Source organism: Mesoplodon mirus, assembly GCF_964341445.2.
Source record: "Mesoplodon mirus genome assembly, chromosome: 19".
In the NCBI taxonomy this organism is placed as follows: Eukaryota; Metazoa; Chordata; class Mammalia; order Artiodactyla; family Ziphiidae; genus Mesoplodon; species Mesoplodon mirus.
In genome coordinates this window covers 54,754,831-54,774,248 of record NC_138995.1, presented here as the reverse complement: position 1 = coordinate 54,774,248, position 19,418 = coordinate 54,754,831, and the positions used below count along the sequence as shown (strand labels likewise).

The 19,418-nt window shown below is 48.5% G+C and overlaps 1 protein-coding gene across 5 annotated transcripts; it reads left to right on the top strand.

The window, feature by feature from the left end:
- Positions 1 to 3,468: 3,468 nt before the first annotated feature.
- Positions 3,469 to 18,358, top strand: LOC309794468 (urokinase plasminogen activator surface receptor-like). Of its 5 annotated transcripts, XM_082606003.1 has the most exons (8): positions 3,475 to 3,683; positions 3,849 to 3,932; positions 5,283 to 5,393; positions 6,671 to 6,814; positions 13,872 to 14,024; positions 14,600 to 14,734; positions 16,736 to 16,882; positions 17,780 to 18,355. In XM_082606003.1, exons 3-8 carry the CDS (start codon positions 5,303 to 5,305, stop codon positions 18,031 to 18,033), a joined length of 924 nt encoding a protein of 307 aa, XP_082462129.1. In that variant the 5' UTR covers positions 3,475 to 3,683; positions 3,849 to 3,932; positions 5,283 to 5,302; the 3' UTR covers positions 18,034 to 18,355. The 5 variants fall into 5 exon arrangements, with proteins under 5 accessions (XP_082462130.1, XP_082462128.1, XP_082462127.1 ...); XM_082606002.1 differs by lacking the exon at positions 3,849 to 3,932 and having other exon boundaries at positions 3,470 to 3,683; positions 13,932 to 14,024; positions 17,780 to 18,357; XM_082606001.1 differs by lacking the exon at positions 3,849 to 3,932 and having other exon boundaries at positions 3,472 to 3,683; positions 6,674 to 6,814; positions 17,780 to 18,356.
- The last annotated feature ends 1,060 nt before the right edge of the window (positions 18,359 to 19,418 follow it).

Genomic DNA, 19,418 nt, shown 5'->3' with positions numbered 1-19,418 from the left:
GTACAGTTCAGTAGTGTTAAGTACATTCACATTGTTGTGCAACCAATCTTCAGAACCTTTTCATCTTTTTGCAAAAATTTTAATTTTAGATTGGACTATAGTTGATTTACAATGTTGTGTTAGTTTCAGGTGTACAGCAAAGTGATTCAGTTATACATATACATATATCTATTCTGTTTCAAATTCTTTTCCCATTTAGGTTATTACAGAATATTGAGCAGAGTTCCCTGTGCTATACAGTAGGTCTGTGTTGGTTATCTACTTTTTTTTTTTTTTTTTTTTGGCTGCGCAGTCTGTGGGATCTTAGTTCCCCGACCAGGGATCGAACCTGTGTCCACTGCAGTGGAAGCGCAGAGTCTTAGCCACTGGACCACCAGGGAAGTCCCTGGTTATCTATTTTAAATAGAGTAGTGTGTATATATCAAGTCTCTGTCTCTCTCCCTCTCTGATTTCCCCTGAGTCTGTCTGTCTTTGGCCTCTGGCTCTATCTCTCTCACTCTCTCTCCTTCCCTGTCACTTTCTCTGTCTCTGTCTCCCTCGATCTCTCTCCCTCTCTGTCTCTGCATGAGATTCTCCTTTCCTCAGCCCCGGGAAGCCCCCGAAACCCATGGGCCTCGCCCAGGGCCCAGCAGGCAGGTAGGAACTGGGTGAGGCCCAGGTGAGTCACGGGGAGGAAGGAGCTGACACTCCTGCCGCTTATCTGGGAGTGTGCACAGCCCAGCCCCCTGCCTGCACCCTCCTGTGACACGTCACTGGACCTCACAGTGTGTGTCACTTGAGAGAGAGAGAGAGAACAAGTCAGAGACAGAGACAGAGAGACAGAAAGAGACAAAGAAACAAAGACAGGCATTGAGAGAGACAAACAACAGAGACAGAGAGACAGAAAAAAAGATACAGAGACACAGAGATAGAGGACAGAGAGTCAGAGAGATAAGATGGAGAGAGAAAGAGAGAGGCAAAGAAAAGGAACAAGACAGAGAGATAGAAAAACACAGAGAAACAGAAAGGGAGAGACAGATGGACAGATCGGGAGACCCGAGCAGTCTGAGGTTGGGATGGAGGGCTCCGAGTTATTTCTCTCATTCTTCAAATAAAAGAGAAAATCGTGGGGCTTCCCTGGTGGCACAGTGGTTAAGAATCCGCCTGGCAATGCATGAGACACGGGTTCGAGCTCTGGTCCAGGAAGATCCCACATGCCACGGACCAACTAAGCCCGTGCGCCACAGCTACTGAGCCTGCACTCTAGAGCCCATGAGCCATAACTACTGAGACCTCGTGCCACAACTACTGAAGCCCACGCACCTAGAGCCCGTGCTCCGCAACAAGAGAAGCCACCGCAATGAGAAGCCCACACACCGCAACGAAGAGTAGCCCCTGCTCGCCGCAACTAGAGAAAGCCCATGCGCAGCAACAAAGACCCAGTGCAGCCAAAAATAAATAAATAAATAAATAAATAAATAAATAAATAAATAAATAAATAAATTTAAAAAAGAGAAAATCGTGGTCCGGAGCAGTGAGGTCATCTGGCCAGGAGGTGGTTGTGCCAGACCACACAGCTCCATGTGATCCCAAATTTGAACCTACCTTTCACTGAGAGATGCCTCCACCCACCCCAGATCCATGCTGGGAAAAGCAAAGATCTGTGGTGTGAAGCCATCTGCCCAGGGTCGCCCAGGAGCAAGTAGGTGAGCTGGGTCTCAAGCCTACTTGGACCAACACCCAGACTTCCTATCTCCCCACGTCATATGCATTAATATCTCATTCAGTCTTCACGCCAGCCCCAAGAGGGACCCCATTTTCCACGTGAGGAAACTGAAACTTGACAAGGAGGGTATCAGTTGACCCAGGGTGACCTAGCTAGGGAGCTGTCCTGTTCTGCTGTCATCAGCAGGACAACAGCTATCCTAAGACTCATGACAGCTCTACCTCCATCCCTATCCCCCAGAGAGGAAATACAGGGCCAGAGTCTAGACTTGGGTCCAACAGCAATAACAATGGCAGTGATGTTTTTTATTGAGCACTTGCTATGTGCCAGGCACTGTGCAAGTGCCTTGGATGTACACTTTTCTGTCGCTAGCCCACAAGCCCTGGGAGGGAGGCACTTAGCTTTACTTTCCAGATAGAGGACTTGAGGCACAGAGAGGTTAAGTAACCTGCCCAAGGCAGCACAGCTATTGAATAGCTGAAATTTGAACCCTCACAGTCTGGTGTCAGCCCCCACACTCTTAACCTCTTAGAAAAGAGAATTTCTTTGGGATTTTTCTTACCTTATCTTAAAATGATTAGCTTAAGGTTTTGATGCATTTGTAAGAATAACAATAGTATAATCATTATTGCAGTGGTAGAGGTAGCTACTGCTTACTCATAGCTTACTACTGTTCCAGCCACACTGGCCTCTCTGCTGTTCCTAGATCTCATCAGGTCTGCTCCCACCTCAGGGTCTTTGTACTGGCAGTTTCCTCTCCCTGGAATTCTTCCTGGACCATCTGCCTGGACTTCCTCCCTCACTACCTTCAGCCTCTCTCCAAATATCACCTCCTCAGGAAAGCCCTCCCGGATTACCTGGCCTAAAACCAACCTTGCCTCACTTGTACCCTTGCACCTCCTTCAATCTGGTTTGTTTTTCTGCACTTTACTTATCACAGCCTGACAGCAATAGATTAGATAACATATATTTACTCCCTATTGTCACAACAGCAGGGACTTTCCTGCTGTGTCCCCAGCTTCTGGATCAGTGCCTGGCACAAAGTAGGTCCTCAGTAAATGTTGACAGAGATTGTTGAGCCCTCCATGTGGGCCAATGACTGTTTCAGGCATTTAATTCAACTGCATTAAATTGCTCTGACCAGGAGGGAGAGACTATTTTACCTTTGGCACTTTATTTTCCTTTTAAAAAACTTATTATGAACGTTTACAAACACAGAGGAGACAGAATGGCATATAAAGTACCTCGATATAATTGATACAGCTATTTTTCTATTTTGTCTTTCTTTTTTCCTAAAATATTTCAAGGTAAATGCAGACATCGATGACATTCAACCTCTAAATATTTCACTGAGCATCTCTGTAAAATATAAGAAAAAGTTTTCCACGTAACCACAAAACCATGGTCATAACAGCAATATCTACTTTTTGGCTGATGTGTTTTATGGTAAATGGAGACATTGTATTATTTCATCCCCAAATATTTCAGCGTGCAGCTCTAAACGATAAAGACATTTTCCCATATAACCACAATACCATTATCCTTCCTAACAAAACTGAAGAAAGACCTATATTATCTAATAATCAGCCACAAATTTCCCATGGTGACAAGTTTTAATCCGAGGGGTGAGGGCCCTTGCCCAAGGTCCCATGGCAGGAAGAGAGAGAAGTGGAATTTGCACCCAGGCAGTCTGGGGACAGCTGTGTCCACGGCCAGCGTGAGTCAGAGCCCCCCTACCCCTCGCTGGCGCTTCCTGGTAAAGGAAGTTTGTGAGGAAGGTGGGTGGGGGTGGATGACCCACGCATCTGGAGCTGACTCGCTCTTTCGCAAACGTCTGGGAGGAGCCCCCAGGGCCACAAAACTCTCTCCTCCCGGGGGCCAGACTGAGAGGTGCAGGGAGACCGCGGAGAGGAGCCGCCGCCGGACATGGGCCGCCCGCTGCTGGTGCTGCTACTGTTAGCTCACACCTTCATTCCAGGTAGGGGCTGGGTGCCCGAATCTCTGCGCTGGGGACCGGGTCGGACGGGAGGGGAGGGAGGGGGGAGGGGAGGGGAAGAGAGCTCAGAGTCTGATGACTTGGAGGATGGCTCAGTCCGCAGCCCCTCCACCCACACTCAAATAATAATTCTCCTGCTGTCTGCAGCTTCACACGGCAAGGTACCGGGCACACAGTAGACGCTCAGGAAATATTCGTTGAGCGAAGGCGCTTAACAACAGCCGCCATGTAGTGAGTACGCTCTTTAGTCCAGGCACTCTTCTAAGCTCCTTCCTTGAAATTTCCAACTGGGCGGGAGGAACTATTTCAACCTCGTTTTACAGAGAAACTGAGGCACAGAGAGGTTAACTAACTGGTCGGAGGTCACACAGCAAGTCCTTGTAAGTGGGATTCTGACCCGCGGGGGCTCCTACAGCCCTCTCCCCTGTATCAGATCCTCCCCTCCCCCCCTACACACACACACACGCACACACAGACACATTTGCAAGACAGGGAGGACAGCGTCTCATTTAACAAAAGGTCTAAAGAAAGTCAGGCTCAGCGTCGCAGAGCGGGGGGCCGGGGACCCAAGGCTCCTCCTTCGAGGCGCCTTCCCTTTCACTGTCCTCTAGCCAACGAGACTTCTCACCTCCTTTCTCTGGAAAATCTAAAAAGGGTTGGAAAATGAAAGGAAGTTGAGAAGGAACTGCTGTCAGGGTGCGGCAGGGCCGGGCTGGGGGTAGGGGTTGGGAGATGGTTCGGTAACGAATAAATAACTGGGAAAGTTTTCCGGACCGCGGGAGGCCTAGAATGAGTAACTCCCCTCCGGAGGGGACTCCGAATTTGGAGCGGGGAAGGGACCGCAAGGGAGACGTGATGGGCAGGGATAGGCCTTGGGGCGGAGCTAGTGGGCGGGGCCAGAACGTCGGGGTGGGGCAGTGGGAGGGGCTAACAGTTCCGGAGCAGCTAGTGGGAGGCGGGAGAACTTCTGGGGAGGCCACAGTAGTAGTGGGGTTAGCATCTCCGCACGGCTCATGCGCGGAGTTAGAAGCTCGGTGTGGACTGTTGGGTGAGGAGAGAGAACGCTGGGGAGAGGCTACGGAGGGGAGGAGAGCCAGTGGGCATTAGTGGAGGGCACCGGGAACGGGGGTAGAACATAAAGACTGGCTGGAGTTGGTGAGGCTAGAACACCCCTAGGAGAGCTCGCGAGGCGGAGTAGGCCGAGGCGGGCGGGGTGGAGGAAAGGACCTAACTGGGAGCCGGGCTAGAACGTCCACACCCGCGGAGAGGTGGGGGGTCGGAGTTTCAGGATGGGCCCGGCGCTCAGAGAGAATTAAAGGGAAAGCGAGCGAGGGCTGGACTTAGGAAGGACCTATGGACGGAGAAAGAACTTTAGGGTAGAGGATGGAGATAGAACGTTGGCCTAAAGATGGTATAGCGGGCTGGAAACCAGCCTTGGAACCCAGGGGCGGGCAAAAGTGGAGCCCGAACCTGAGTGCACATGGCCTGTAGACTTGGTCCAGGTATTGGGGCTTAAGGGGGCGAGAGCGGGATCCTGGCGCGGAGCGATAACACCTCTCCTCTCCCCCTCTCTGCCCCCAGCCTCCTGGGGCCTGCGGTGCATGCTGTGTAAGAGTACCGGGACCTGCAGGGTGGAAGAGTGTGCCCCCGGCCAGGACCTCTGCAGGACCACGGTCCTGCGCATATGGGAAGGTGAGCTGGAGCAGGGAACGGGAGTGACAAAGAAACCTTATTTCACGAGCAGTCGGGGAAATACGCATGAAAAAGACACGGAGACCGGTTACAAGCCCCCAGAGGGACAAGCATTTAAAAATCTGACAGGGACTTCCCTGGAAGTCCAGTAGTTAAGACTCTGTGCTCCCAATGCAGGGGGCACGGGTTCGATCCCTGCTTGGGGAACTAAGATCCGGCATACCACTTGGCGCAGCAAAAAAGAAAAGAAAAAAAAGAAAAATCTGACAATACTGAGGTCGATGAGGATGTGGAGCTGCGGGCTTTGCTGTTAGGGGGGTAAATTGGTGCATCCACCAAACAGAGCGACGTGGCAATAGGCAATATCTGGTTAAAGATGAACATAACCTACACAAGCAGTTGGACTTCTAGGAATGTAGAGACCCCAGAGAACCTTGGCCACACTTACCCAGAGACACATGTCAAAGAATGTTCTTAGCCCTAATGTTTGTGATATGGAAAACTGGAAAGACTGAAGTCAGTCGTCAGCAGAGGAAAAACCTTCCAGTATAATCACGCATGATACCCCACAGCAGCTCAAATGAAGGCACTAGGGCTGCAGGTATTAACCTGGATACATCTCAAAAATGTAAGGTTGAAAGAAAAAAAAAAGCATGTTGCAGAGTTTGACACCTTTTAATAGAAATAGTATCTAACAATCAAAATACATAAACGGTATACAAATAAACAATAATATATATTCTGCATAGAGGTGTTAGAATTACCTACACCTGTGGTTGCCTCTGGACAGAGCATAAGGGAAGTGGGATTTGAGGGAGGGAGGTAACCAGGAGGCTTTAACTGTCTTTGAAACTTGGTTTCTTTTTTTAAAAATATCTGAAACAAATATAGCAAAATGCTAATATTTTATCAAGTTCGGGGATGGAGCCACAGTATTTATTATACCATTCTCTTATACTTTTTGGTAAGCTCGAAGCATTTTCCTTTAAAGATTCCTATCAGATGTATCTCCCTGCTAAGATCACCAAGCTGGGAGGGAGGGGGTGGATGGATCCAGAAGGTCCCAGGGATAGTGTTATCACTAAAAGAAAGTAGGCTTCCAGTGTAGGGGGGTGGGGGGAGGGTGCATAACTCTAGAAAAAAGAGAGCTGGACTCAAGCAAGAAGAGAGGCCTGGCGGGGATCAGCCCTGGGAGCGGGTGACCTTATAACCAGGAGTGTCAGAGGCTGGTTGGGCCCAGGGGAGCCTCTGGGGTGACAATGAGACATTCCTCATAGAAGGTGGTGCGCTGGAGGTGGTGGAGAGAGGCTGTACCCACCCAGAAAAGACCAACAGGACCATGAGCTATCGGACTGGCATGCAGATCATCACCCTGACAGAGACCGTGTGTGGGTCAGACGTGTGCAACAAGCCCAGTCCTGGTGAGTAGGGCAGCCCTCACCATCCCCAACCCCAAACCATCCCCAGCTCAACCTCCATCATCATCCTGGTCCTATCCCTCATCCTAGGCCACCCCAACCCCAGCTCCATGCCTTACCCCGGCCCAAACCTTTCCTTATCCTAAACACATCTCCAGCCTGGCTCCAACCCCAACTCAACCTCACCTCCAATCCCGTCCCCAACTTCATTTTATCCTCAACACGCTCCAACTCAAACCCATCCTCCTTCCAAAGACATCTCTCATCCTATCCCCTCATCAACCCCGTCTCATCTCAACTGTCCGCAATCCCGCTCCCATCTACAAACGCATCCCATCCCTAATCCTACCCCATCTCATATGTGTTTGTGGGTGTGTGTGTATGTGTGTGTGTGTGGTTGTTATTTATAAGATGCAACACCTGCCTTTAAGAAGCCACGCACACACACACACACACTTGAGAGGTAGGTGAGGTATCTCACTGATGTTTTGCCATGTAATTTTTTTCATGGGACAGGAGATGATTCAAGCAATAGATGCTCAGCAAGGGATACAAAGACCGGAGATACCAAAGACTCAGAGTTCTTAAAGGAAGTCAAAATAGCAGGGAATCAGACAGGCTGCCGTGGGCTTGGAAAGTTCCCTAGAATCAATGATTCATAAGTTGGGCAACAAATAAGAATGTGAAGAAACGTCCGTAAGGCTTTTTGTTGGGTTTCATGCCTTTAGGCTCTGGTCGGCATAAGAAAAAGACTCAGAAAGGCTCACATTCCCCAAGTTCTCACAGCAGAGGAGAGGTGGGGAGCGAATGGACCCATGGTGCACGGTCAGACAGAGATTCCTCTTCCTGGCCCTGGTGAGGAAGGAAATGGGTTAAGGCCAGTCTAGTCACAATGACGTCAGAAGCAGAGCACATGCCTCTGCACTGGGTTTGTTTCCTTGTTCTTCATCCATCCTGATTCCACTAGATTTTCATTTATCCTGACCTCCAACTTTCATCTGTTGGTGGGGACTGAATCAGATGTTTATCTTCAAGGAAATGACAAGAGAGGATGCCGGCTTCCTCTCTCTGTTAGATGTGCTGAAGGAAAGCACTTGTAATTGAGTCTAAATAATACTTGTAATCAGAGATAATAGTGAAAATATTTAACAATATTGGTCAGTGCCACAGAATAATATTGACCAGTCAGAACTGGAGGCCGCTTGCTGGGCCTGGTGTTACCCCTTTAGTGGATCTTGAGGACATGAGAGTTCTAAAGACAGGTTTGCAGGGAGTTCCCTGGTGGCCTAGTGGTTAGGATTCCGGGCTTTTACTGCCGTGACCCAGGTTCAGTCCCTGGTCGGGGAACTGAGATCCCACAAGCTATGCAGTGTGCCCCCAAAAATAAAATACAGAGAGGGTTGGGAGCGGTCAGGGGTCCTCTTGGGCAGCAGCTATCAATTCAGTAATTCAATAACTAATATATCTATATCAGCTTCCCCCCTTTTATCTTTTTGGCCGTGCCACGCAGCGTGTAGGATCTTAGTTCCCTGACCAGGGATCAAACCCATGCCACCTGCATCGGAAGTGCACAGTCTTAATCACTGGACCGCCAAGGAAGTCCCTATCAGCCCCATATCTAATGCCATTTTACCCTGCTTGTGATGACTAGAATAGTTGGTTAAACCACATCCTGTTCTTCTGTGATACTGGGGACACAGGAGTGACCAAGATGGCCTTGGGCCCTGCCCCCGTGGGGCTCATAGTCTAGTGTGTATGTGTATGTGGGTGGGGCTGGGTGAGGCAGGCAGACCCATTACCTGACGGTGACTGCCCTGATTAGTCGCAGCTGGGATGCGGAAGCACATGCAAAGGAGTCAGGACCATGATAGGGGAAACAGACCAGAGAGGTCAGAGCTGTAATAGGGAAGCACAGTCCAGAATTGTCAGGGCTGAGATAGGGGAAACAGAGGCCAGAGTGACCAGGGCTGAGATAACTAAGAGTAGGGGCTGTAAGACCCTAGAAGAGATACTTGACTCAGGTCAGGGAAGGTTTCCTATACAGGAAGCAACAGCTAAGCTGGATCTTGAGGGATGAATAGGAGTCAGACTGTGAAAAAGACAGTAGAAAGGGTTTTCCAGACAGAGGGAGCAACAGATATAGAGGCCCAGTGGAGGGTGAAAGTAGCATGGCTGGAAGAAGGACGAGATGGGGCAAGAGGAACTGCTGAAATTGGCAAGGTCACATTATACAGGGCCTTCTAGGCAATGGTGGGGCATATAGACTTCATCTGGGGAACACTGGGAGGTCATGAAAGGGTTTCAAGTACAGAGCATCACTATCAGATTCGTCTTTTTTTTTTTTTTTTTTGGCGGTATGCGGGCCTCTCACTGTTGTGGCCTCTCCCGTTGCGGAGCACAGGCTCCAGATGCGCAGGCTCAGCGGCCATGGCTCACGGGCCCAGCCGCTCCGCGGCGTGTGGGACCTTCCCGGACCGGGGCACGAACCCGTGTCCCCTGCATCGGCAGGCGGACTCTCAACCACTGCGCCACCAGGGAAGCCCTCAGATTTGTATTTTTTGACACGTTATTCTGACCTCAGAGTGGAAGAGAGATTGGAGGGAAGGAAGGATGGAGGGAAGGTAGATGAGGGGAGACCAACTTGGAGGTGCGTGAGGTTGTCCAGATAAAGAAGAGAGTGTAGGGACTTCCCTGGTGGTCCAGTGGTTAGACTCCGTGCTTCCACTGCAGGGGACGCGGGTTCATTCCCTGGTGGGGGAACTAAGATCCTGCATGCTGCGTGGTGCGGCCAAAAAAAAAAGAAGAAGAAGAAGAAGAGAGTGTCTGTCTGCTGTGCAAATGGAGAGAAGTGGATGGATTTAAGAGCTATTTAGCAGGTAGATGAGCAGAAGGTGATGATAGATTAGATGTAGGGATGGTTGTGCAGTTCTGGTCATGTGGAGTCACCTGTATCAGACCAACCCTCCTGTCAATGACAGTTATAAGAGCTGGACACATTATAAACAATTATTAAAGTCACTCAAGAACAAGCAAATGAAGAGAGGAAGTTGAGGTGCTCCAATCTTCGAAATAAGGGAAGCACAGAAGTCGAATTCCACAGACAAGCTGGCTTTTTCCTTGAGTGCACTTGCCAATTCACTGCTCTGGAAGGGAACTAGAATGCAAATAGAAAGAGATCGTCGCTAGGCTGACAAGGCAGAGGTTGGAGTCTGGGGTTGCCAGAGTGTCTGGAAAATGAGAAGTAAAATCCTGGAATGCATGGAACTACAGAAAAAGGAGTCCCCAGATCTGCAAATTTCCTTCAAGTCATTGGCAAGCCGTACATGCATAGGGTGAGACTCCAAGGAACTCTACAGAAAATAGTATCTGGGAAGCTACAGAACTGAGCAGGAATTCCAGCAGGCATATGACGCTGGGGGACCGAGGTTGCCAGGTTGGAAAGAGAGGTCTCAGGCTTTCCCCTGAGACCACATCCTAGGAGTAAGGGCAAAACTGAAATTGACCAGCCCTAAAAATGCCTACGTCGGATCTTCGACAGAAAGAAAACCTAATCCTCTCTGGCAGAAGATAACGTCATCTAGAGCCTTTACAAATAGTCGTCTGTGTCTGGCATCTAGTCAAAACCTACAAGGTATCCTGAAGAAAACAGAAAGGACCAACTGACCAGAAACCAAGAGAAAAATCCCACAATAGAAACAGACTTGTCATGAATCAGATATTGGAGTTATTAGACAGGGGAACTTTAAAAGAGCTATGATCAATATATTCAAGAAAATAGAGGAAACGTTACTTTTTAGCAGAAATCTGGAAACCATTTTTAAAATGATTCCAACAGAAATAAGAACAGGAACTAAGAAAAAAAAAGAAAAGGAACTAAAATTAAGAACTCAATAGATGTACTTACTGGAGATCAGAAACAGTAGAGCAAAAGGATTACAGAACCAGAAGACAGGGCAGTAGAAGTATCAGATGGGTGCCTAGATATGGAGGATCAAGGAGTCTGCCAGGATTCTACCCTAGGGGGCCAGATGGGGCCATCTCAGAGACGTGGAATTCAGGAGAAGAAGCAGTTTGGAGAAGATGGAGAGTCTTGTTAGGGGCAGGTAGAGATTCAGGTGTTTGACGGACAGCCAGGGGACTTCCAGGAGGCCGTTGGGTATACAGGTATGGAGCTCGGAGAGAAGTCTTACCTGGAGAGAGATTTCTGAGTTCCCAGCAGATAGGTGGAGATAAAACTGTGTCAATGGATAACATCCCATGGGAGAGGGTGTGTACCATGAGAAATGAAAAAAGGGCCTAAGACAGAGCCTGAGGATCACCCACATTTAGAAGAGTGACATAAGAAGAAGAGCTCACAAAGGAGACCCATGGGTGGTATGAGACAGCTATTTTGGCAGTGATGGCAGTTCGTGTTTTCATTTTCATGGTGGTTCATATTAGAAGATGTGGGTTGTCAGCCTTTTAGTTATTTTTCTTTTGGGAGAGGGTGGAGAAGATCTGGCTTTGGAGGTAAGTGATTCACCTAATTACAGCTGCTGACCTGCCAGTTGAGAGCCTTGGCTGAGACAGCCCTCTAATTTCTCTAAGACTTGGCCCAAACTCAAACTTGGATATCTGGGGTCACGAAGAGAAGGGAATGCCAGGCTTGGGAATGGTGTGAGCCAAGGCCTAGGCAGAGGGATGACTCTGGTGTTTCCAGGGAAAAGTAACTCATCCACTTGGCCTGGACTGGAAGGTCCATGTGAGAGGCAAGTTTATCACAGATCAATCAAATGAGGCTTTGACCTCTGACATGATTGGGTAGTGTATTAAATATCTATTGCTGCATTACAGATTACCCCAAAGCTTAAAACAAAAGTAAGCATGTATTATTTCACAAAGTTTTTGAAGGTCCTGATTCTGGGAGTGGCTTAGCTAGGCGGTTCTGCATCTTACATTATGTCGTAGTCAAGATGACACTGGGCTGCAGTCATCTGAAGGCACCCAGGGTAGCTTCATTCACATGGATGATCAGCTCCCCTGGCTTTGGCAGAAGTCTCAGTTCCTCACCATGTAGACCTCACGGTGGGGCTGCTTGAGTGTCCTTACAACATGGCAGCTGGCTTCCCCCAGAGCAGGTGATCCAAGAGAGAGCCAGGAAGAAATCTCAGTGTCTTGTGTGATCTAACACAGAAGTCACACACCATCATTTCCACAGTATCTTATTGGTTCCATAGGTCAGCTCTATTCCTTATGGGAAGGGACTACACAAGGGACAAATACCAGGAAGCAGGGATCACTGGGGGCCATCTTGGAAGCTGGCTACCACAGGGAACAATAGAAGGGTTTTAAGTAATTGTTCATTCATTCATTCATTTAACAAATATTTATTGAATATCTTTTCTGGCCCCAGCCTTGTGCTGGGTTGTGTTGGGACATAGTAGTGACCAAGACAGCCCTGGCCCTACCCTCCTGGGACTGAATCCATAGAAGGAAACAAGCAAGCAAACAAACAAAAAGAGTGAAAAAAAAAAAACCAGGGAATTCCCTGGCAGTCCAGTGGTTAGGACTCTGTGCTTCCCTGCAGAGGCCACGGGTTCCATCCCTCGTGGGGGTACTAAGATCTCAGAAGCCATGTGGCATGGCCAAAAACAAACAAACAAACAAACAGTGAGGGAAACAGACTTGTTACCACACGGGGATGACCCAGAGTGGGCAGGGCTGGGATTGGGGAACCCCGAGAGGCACCTAATCCAGCCTGGGAGGTCAAGGAGGGCTTCTTGGAGGAGGCAAAATTGGAGAAGATGGCCTCTGAAGAATGAGTAGGAGATAGGGAAAATAAGGAGCAGGGAAAGGGTTCTAGGCAAAGACCACAGCAGATGCAAAGGCTGGGCAGGAGTCAGCATGTATACTCGGGGACTGAGGAAAACCGGTGTAGAGTCTGAGGGGCTGGTGGAGGGAGATGAGGCAGGAAAGGTGACCAGGACCCAGTCTTTGATGGAACTTGAAAGCCACACTGAGTTTCTTGGATTTTATTCTGAAGGCACTGGGGACCCATGGAAGAGTGTTGAGCAGAGGAGAGGCAGGGTCAGATTTGAGTATTAGAAACATTCTTCTAGGGCTGTGTGGGATGCATTGGGGTGGGAAGGGCAAGAATGGAAACCAGGAGGCCAGGGAGGAAGCTGGTATTGAAGGAGGTCTGACCTGGTCATGGAGCTGGAAAAGAGGGGATGGATTCTAGAAAGATTCAGGCGGTGGATGGGCAGCACTTGATGATTGGCTGAAGAGTGGGATAAGGAAGAATTGATGCTGAAGTGAGTCCTCAAGTGAGTCCTCTTTTTTTTTTCATTATGAAGATTTTTATTAAATTATGTATACTACAGTTTATGTCTTAATAATAAGATTTTAATCTTTAGGGTAATATAATATAAAAACCTACTTGGCCACATTACTTCTTGAGTTTCTTTCGGGCAGCCTTCTTCTTGACCATCTGTAATCGCTTCATGGCATTGAGTTGTGATTCTTGTGAAGTTGGACCTTTAAGGGATGCTGAGGGAGAGCTGCTTGATTCTGAAGTGGTTTTGTTAGTGGTACTTCCACTAGGCCCTGATGTCCCACTATTTCCATTCCCACTTAGTTGGCTGCTGCTTCCTGGAACTAAACTACTTGGACTGGGAAGACCTACTTTGCTAACATTGTCACAACTAACTGAGCAACTAAGGCCAGTTGTGCCCAAAGTTAGAGGTGGAGGTGGTTTCAGTGGTACAGTGGGTGAAGTGCTGTTACTGGAAGCTATTTTGGAACCTATTCCACTTTTGGATGATGTTGCCAGACCAGTCAAACCCACGGGCTTCTGGTTAGGTGCTGAGGTAGCAGGTTTCCCGCTATTGTTTTGGGTTGTTGAACTCAATTTTGCTGTTGATGGACCAGCAGAAGAAGTTTTGGCTGCAAAAGCTGCCCATCCAATTAGGCCACTAGTTGCTGAAGAGGAAACACTGGTACTAGAAGAATTTCCTGAAACAACCGTGGGTCTCTAGGACTCTCCCCATGGAGTCTCACCCTCCTAATCCTCCCCAAACAGGTCAGGTTTCTACCTTTCCCCAAAGCCGTTACCTCGAATGTGCTTCCTGTGCCTCGTCAGATCTGAGCTGTGAGAGGGGCTGGGACAGGACCCTGCAATGCCGCAACCCTGCAGAACAGTGCCTGGAGGTGGTAACCCACCAGAGCCTGGAAGGTGAGCCCCAACCTGCCAGCAACTCCCCCTCCCTGCTTTGTTCCTCCCCAAGGCTGCACTAAACAACAACCCCCAAATAACAGGGATTTAAGCAAGGTAGAAAGTTAGTACTCACCCAGAAAGTCCAGTGATGGGAAGTCCAGGGCCACTAGGACAGTTCCACAGTCACCAGGAACCCAAATGTCTTCTCATTTCTTACATATTGCTTCCATTCTCAAGATTGCCTCATAGTCCAAGATGGTTGCCTGAGCTCCAGACCTCATGTCCAAGTTCCAGGAAGAAGGAGGGGGGAAAAGAAGGGGCAAAAGGGGGGCACCCCTCCTTCTGTAAAGGGTCTCCTTTCTAGAAGTCCCATAAAATCTTCCTACTTAGATCACGTTGACCAGAACTTAGCCACTTGACTATACCTATGGAGGCTGGAAATTGTGTCTTTTGGCTAGATATATGGCTGCTCCCAATAACATGAGGGTCCTATAATGAAGGATGAAGCAGAGGATGGACAGAGGACTGCTACCATGGGCAAATCCAATCTCAGCCCCTCATCAACAATCTGACCTCCTCCTCTGCCCCCACAGAGAGTCCAGGGGATGAGCGCCACTCCCGAGGCTGTGGCAACCTTCCTGGCTGCCCAGGCCCCACTGGCTTCCACAACAACCGCACCTTCCACTTCCTGCGGTGCTGCAACACCACCAAATGCAATGGGGGGCCAGGTAAGGGGCAGGGGACCCGGCGTGAGGCCTGGGATTGGTGTGGGGAGGTGCACTCAGGCTGACTGCTGCTTGCTTGAAGGGAAACCCCTCCTCTCTGTTTCCTTCTCTGAAAAGTGGACCTATCAAGCCCTTTCTCAAAGAAGGATTCTGTGGGAATTCAATGAAACTATCAAAGCTTCACCAAGACCTGTGCTTTATGCTTCTATATCCTCTTGAATCCTTTCACTGCTCACCATCCTGGTGCAAGCCACCATGGCCTCTCACCTAGATTGTTGCAATGACCTTGCTGGTCCTCCTGCTACCCTAGAGCCAATGTTAAACACAGCAGCAAGAGTGATTTTTTTTTTTAATAGATCTTCATTGGAGTATAATTGCTTCACAATACCGTGTTAGTTTCTGTTGCACAACAAGGCAAATCAGCCATATGCATACACGTGTCCCCGTATCCCCTCCCTCTTGAGCCTCCCTCCCACCCTCCCTAACCCACCCCTCTAGGTCATCGCAAAGCACCGAGCTGATCTCCCTGTGCTATGCTTCTGTTTTCCCACCAGCCAACTATTTTACATTCGGTAGTGTATATACGTCGATGCTCCTCTCACTTTGCCCCAGCTCCGCCTTCCCACCCCATGGCATCAAGTCTATTCTCTATGTCTACATCTTTATTCCTGCCCCGCCACTAGGTTCATCAGTGCCATTTTTTTAAATTCCATATATATGCGTTAGCATATGGTATTTGTCTTTCTCTTTCTGACTTACTTCACTCTGTATGACAGACTCTAGGTCCATCTACCTCACTACAAATAACTCAGTTTCGTTTCTTTTTATGGCTGAGTAATATTCCATTGTATATATGTGCCACATCTTCTTTATCCATCCATCTGTCGATGGACATTTAGGTTGATTCCATGTCCTGGCTATTGTAAATAGTGCGGCAGTGAACATTGTGGTGCATGTCTCTTTTTGAATTATGGTTTTCTCAGGGTATAGGCCCAGTAGTGGGATTGCTGGGTCATATGGTAGTTCTATTTTTAGTTTAAGGAACCTGCATACTGTTTTCCATAGTGGCTGTGTCAGTTTACATTCCCACCAACAGTTTAATGTAAATCAAATCATGTCACTCTTCCTCAATCACTTCAGTGCCTTCCCCTTGCTTTTAGAATGAAATGCAAAGACTCTACTATGCCCTCTCTAATCCAGCATGTGTCTGTCTCATGGCCTTTGCACATGCAACACCCTCCACCAGGAACACCTCTCCCCGAGGAGTTCACCTGGCTGGCTACTTCTGATTCGTTAGGTCTCAGCTTTAAAGCATTGTCCTCAGGGAAAGTTTCCCTAACTGTGCCCTTCAGTATAATCTAGATCCTTTGTGTTATTCTGTCTCTATAAATCACTACTGTCCAACAGGACTTTCCATGGTGATGGAAATGTTCTGTATCTGTACTGTCGGATATGGCAGCCTCTACTATATATGGCTTTTGAGCACTTGATACTTGGAAAATGTCTCCTTTTTCTTTTTTTCTTTCATAAAAATATGTCCACATGTCGTGAGTTTTCAACTGTTCTTTTAAAATGAACAAATACATTTTTAAAGTCTCTTGGTTTTCATTTCTAATGCAGTAAATATCTATAGATATGACTGACATAAGCAATAATTTTTTATTATTTAATATTAATTTCAATGTCAATGTAAACAACCACATGTGGCTAGTGGCTACCATATGGGACAGTGTAGCTCTAAATCGTAAGTTCTCTGAGGGCAAGGACTGTTTCGTCTTACCCTGTGTCTAGGCAGGTGGGAGCTCGTGGGGAGCTGAGGGTTGGAATTTCTCTCGCAGGCCCTAGAGAACCCCCCCCACCCCAGAAGAGCATGCTGTTCCAATGACTGACCACAAGAGGGCTCCACGACATCTAGGGCTGAGAGTTGGGAGTCCTGGGGATGTAATGCTGTGAACCGCTCATGCTAATTTCTTTGGTTTCTGTGTCACTTGGTCTTCTTCCAAGTCCTGGAGCTTCAAAACCTGCCACTGAACGGCTTCCAGTGTTACAGCTGTGAGGGGAACAGCACCCATGGATGTTCCTCCGAAGAGACTTCCCTCACTGACTGCCGAGGCCCCATGAATCAATGTCTGGAAGCCACTGGCACTAATGGTGAGCCATTAGGAGGCTGGGAGAGGATACTTATGGGGTGGATGGGGGGTTCTGCAAGAGGTAACTTCCCATGAAGCTGGACTTAATTGAGGTGGATCATCCTGTTGGAGAAGGTGGGACTTCCTTCAGGAGGGTGCAAAGCGCAGTAAGAAATTAGGACTTGTTCATTAGGAAATGTATACTTGGGCCACAGAAATGTGGATTTCTTTGGGGGTGGGACTTCCGTGGGTGGGTGGGACTTCCGGTGGACCTCCCAGGATCCTCTCCTGTGAAGTTCTGGGCAGGTTCCTTTATTCCAGAGGTTCTCAAACTTTGGGCTCTCAAAATTCTTTCACGCTCTTAAAAACTACTGCTTACGTCAGTCATATCTATAGTATTTGTTCATTTTAAAAGAACCGTTGAAAACTCACGACATGTGGACATATTTTTATGAAAGAAAAAAGGAGACATTTTCCAAAATGAAAAAACTGAACGAGAAGACTGGCCTTGTTCTACCGTTTTGCAATCTTTTTAATATCTGGCTTAATAGAAGACAGCTGGACCCTCATATCTGCTTCTGCGTTCAGTCTGTTGCAAGATCACATGTCCTAGGGTTTCTAGGAAACCCCTTGTGAGAGCAAAAAACATTTGTGGGAGCAAGAAAAGGCAAATGAGGTTTTAGCATTATTACAAGAATAAGTTTGACTTCACAGATCCCCTGGAAGGGTCTGAGGGAAGGAACCCCAGGGGTCCCAGGACCACACTTAGAACTGCTGCTTTCTCCGGGGATACCCACCACGAGGTAGTATTCTACCTGGGTAATTCTCACTGGGTACCAGTATTCTCACTGGTACCCAGTGAGAATTCCAGTCCCAGGCCCGAGAGCTGGGAGTCTCACATGGTCTTCTTTCTCCTCAGGACTGGGGAACCCAAGCTACACCATAAGAGGCTGTGCAGCCCCCTCCTGGTGCCAAGGCCTCCATGTGGCTGAAGCTTTCAGCCTCACCCATTTCAGCGTCTCTTGCTGTACTGGAAATGGCTGTAACCATCCAGCCCTGGTTACCCAGCCCCACACGGGGGGTGCCCCCCTGCCTGGCCCTGCCCACCTCAGCCTCTTTGTTACCCTGCTTATGACTGCCAGACTGTGGGGAGGTACTTTCCTCTGCACCTGAACCCCACAATCCCACTGCCCTGGCTGGATCCAGGGGACCCCTTTGCCCTTCCCTTAGCTCCCAGCCCTACTGACTTGCTGTGTGACCTCAGACCAGTGTGCTCCCCTCTCTGGGCCTTAGTTTTCCCAGCTGCCAAAACACCTATCTCAGAGAACTGTGAGAATCAGAGGAGAAAAACTAGAGGAAGGCTACGGGCCAGCAGGCGAGAGCTCTTGTGATATTAATATTGTTGCCGCTATTATTATTAATTAATATTTGTTTTATTTAATATTTTGTACTTAAATAAAGATTTTTGTATCAGTGAACAAAGCCAGATCTGCCCTTCTCCAGAGAGGATGACTGGGGGACACCTTTCCTCAGGATCCTGGAATTAGGGGTCATATTGTAGGACCCAAGCACTTGAGGTCCCAGCCTTGGGAGCTGTCCCATGCAGCCTTCCACCCTAAGCCACCTCCACATCTATTTCTGGGCTCCAAATGCACCCTTCCAACTCACTCACCCAAGCACTAACCTTCCAGTCTCTTCTCCCACATCCAAAGGTCCAGACTACTTTGTTGTTCTAAGGAGACATGTCTGCATTTCCTAGGGGGCTCTGAGATAGGAAATGACTAGGGATGACCCCTGGATGCCCTGCAGTGAGGAGTAGAGACTGGACCGCATTCCCCTGCTGCCCTGGGGGCAGGAGATAAAGGCTGGGCTATATTTCCTAGGATACCCTCAGACAAACTGAGAAAAAGACAGGACTACCATTTCAGTGGGACTGAGTACCATGGCAGAATTCATGTTTTCCATGGTTCGCTGAGGCAAGCCCACAGACACAAAATTACGTTCCCCTGGAGCCCTACGACTGATGAAGAAAAAGGACATTTTCCGTGGTATTTGGGAGCAGGTGAAGGACAGGGTTTCTTTTCTTTTTAAAAAAAATTTTTTATTTTATATTGGAGTATAGCTGATTAACAACGTTGTGTTAGTTTCAGGTGTACAGCAAAGGGATTCAGTTATACATATCCATGTATCTATTCTTTTTCAAGTTCTTTTTCCATTTAGGTTACTACAGAATATTGAGCAGAGTTCCCTGTGCTATACAGTAGGTCCTTGTTGGTTACCTTTTTTTTTTTTTTTTTTTTTTGCGGTACACGGGCCTCTCACTCTTGGGGCCTCTCCCGTTGTGGAGCACAGGCTCCGGGTGCACAGACTCAGCGGCCATGGCTCACGGCCCCAGGCGCTCCGCGGCATGTGGGATCTTCCCGGACCGGGGCACGAACCCATGTCCCTTGCATCGGCAGGTGGACTCTCAACCACTGCGCCACCAGGGAAGCCCATCTTTTTTGAATATAGTAGTGTGTGTATGTCAATCCCAAACTCCCAATTTTCCCTCCCCGCCG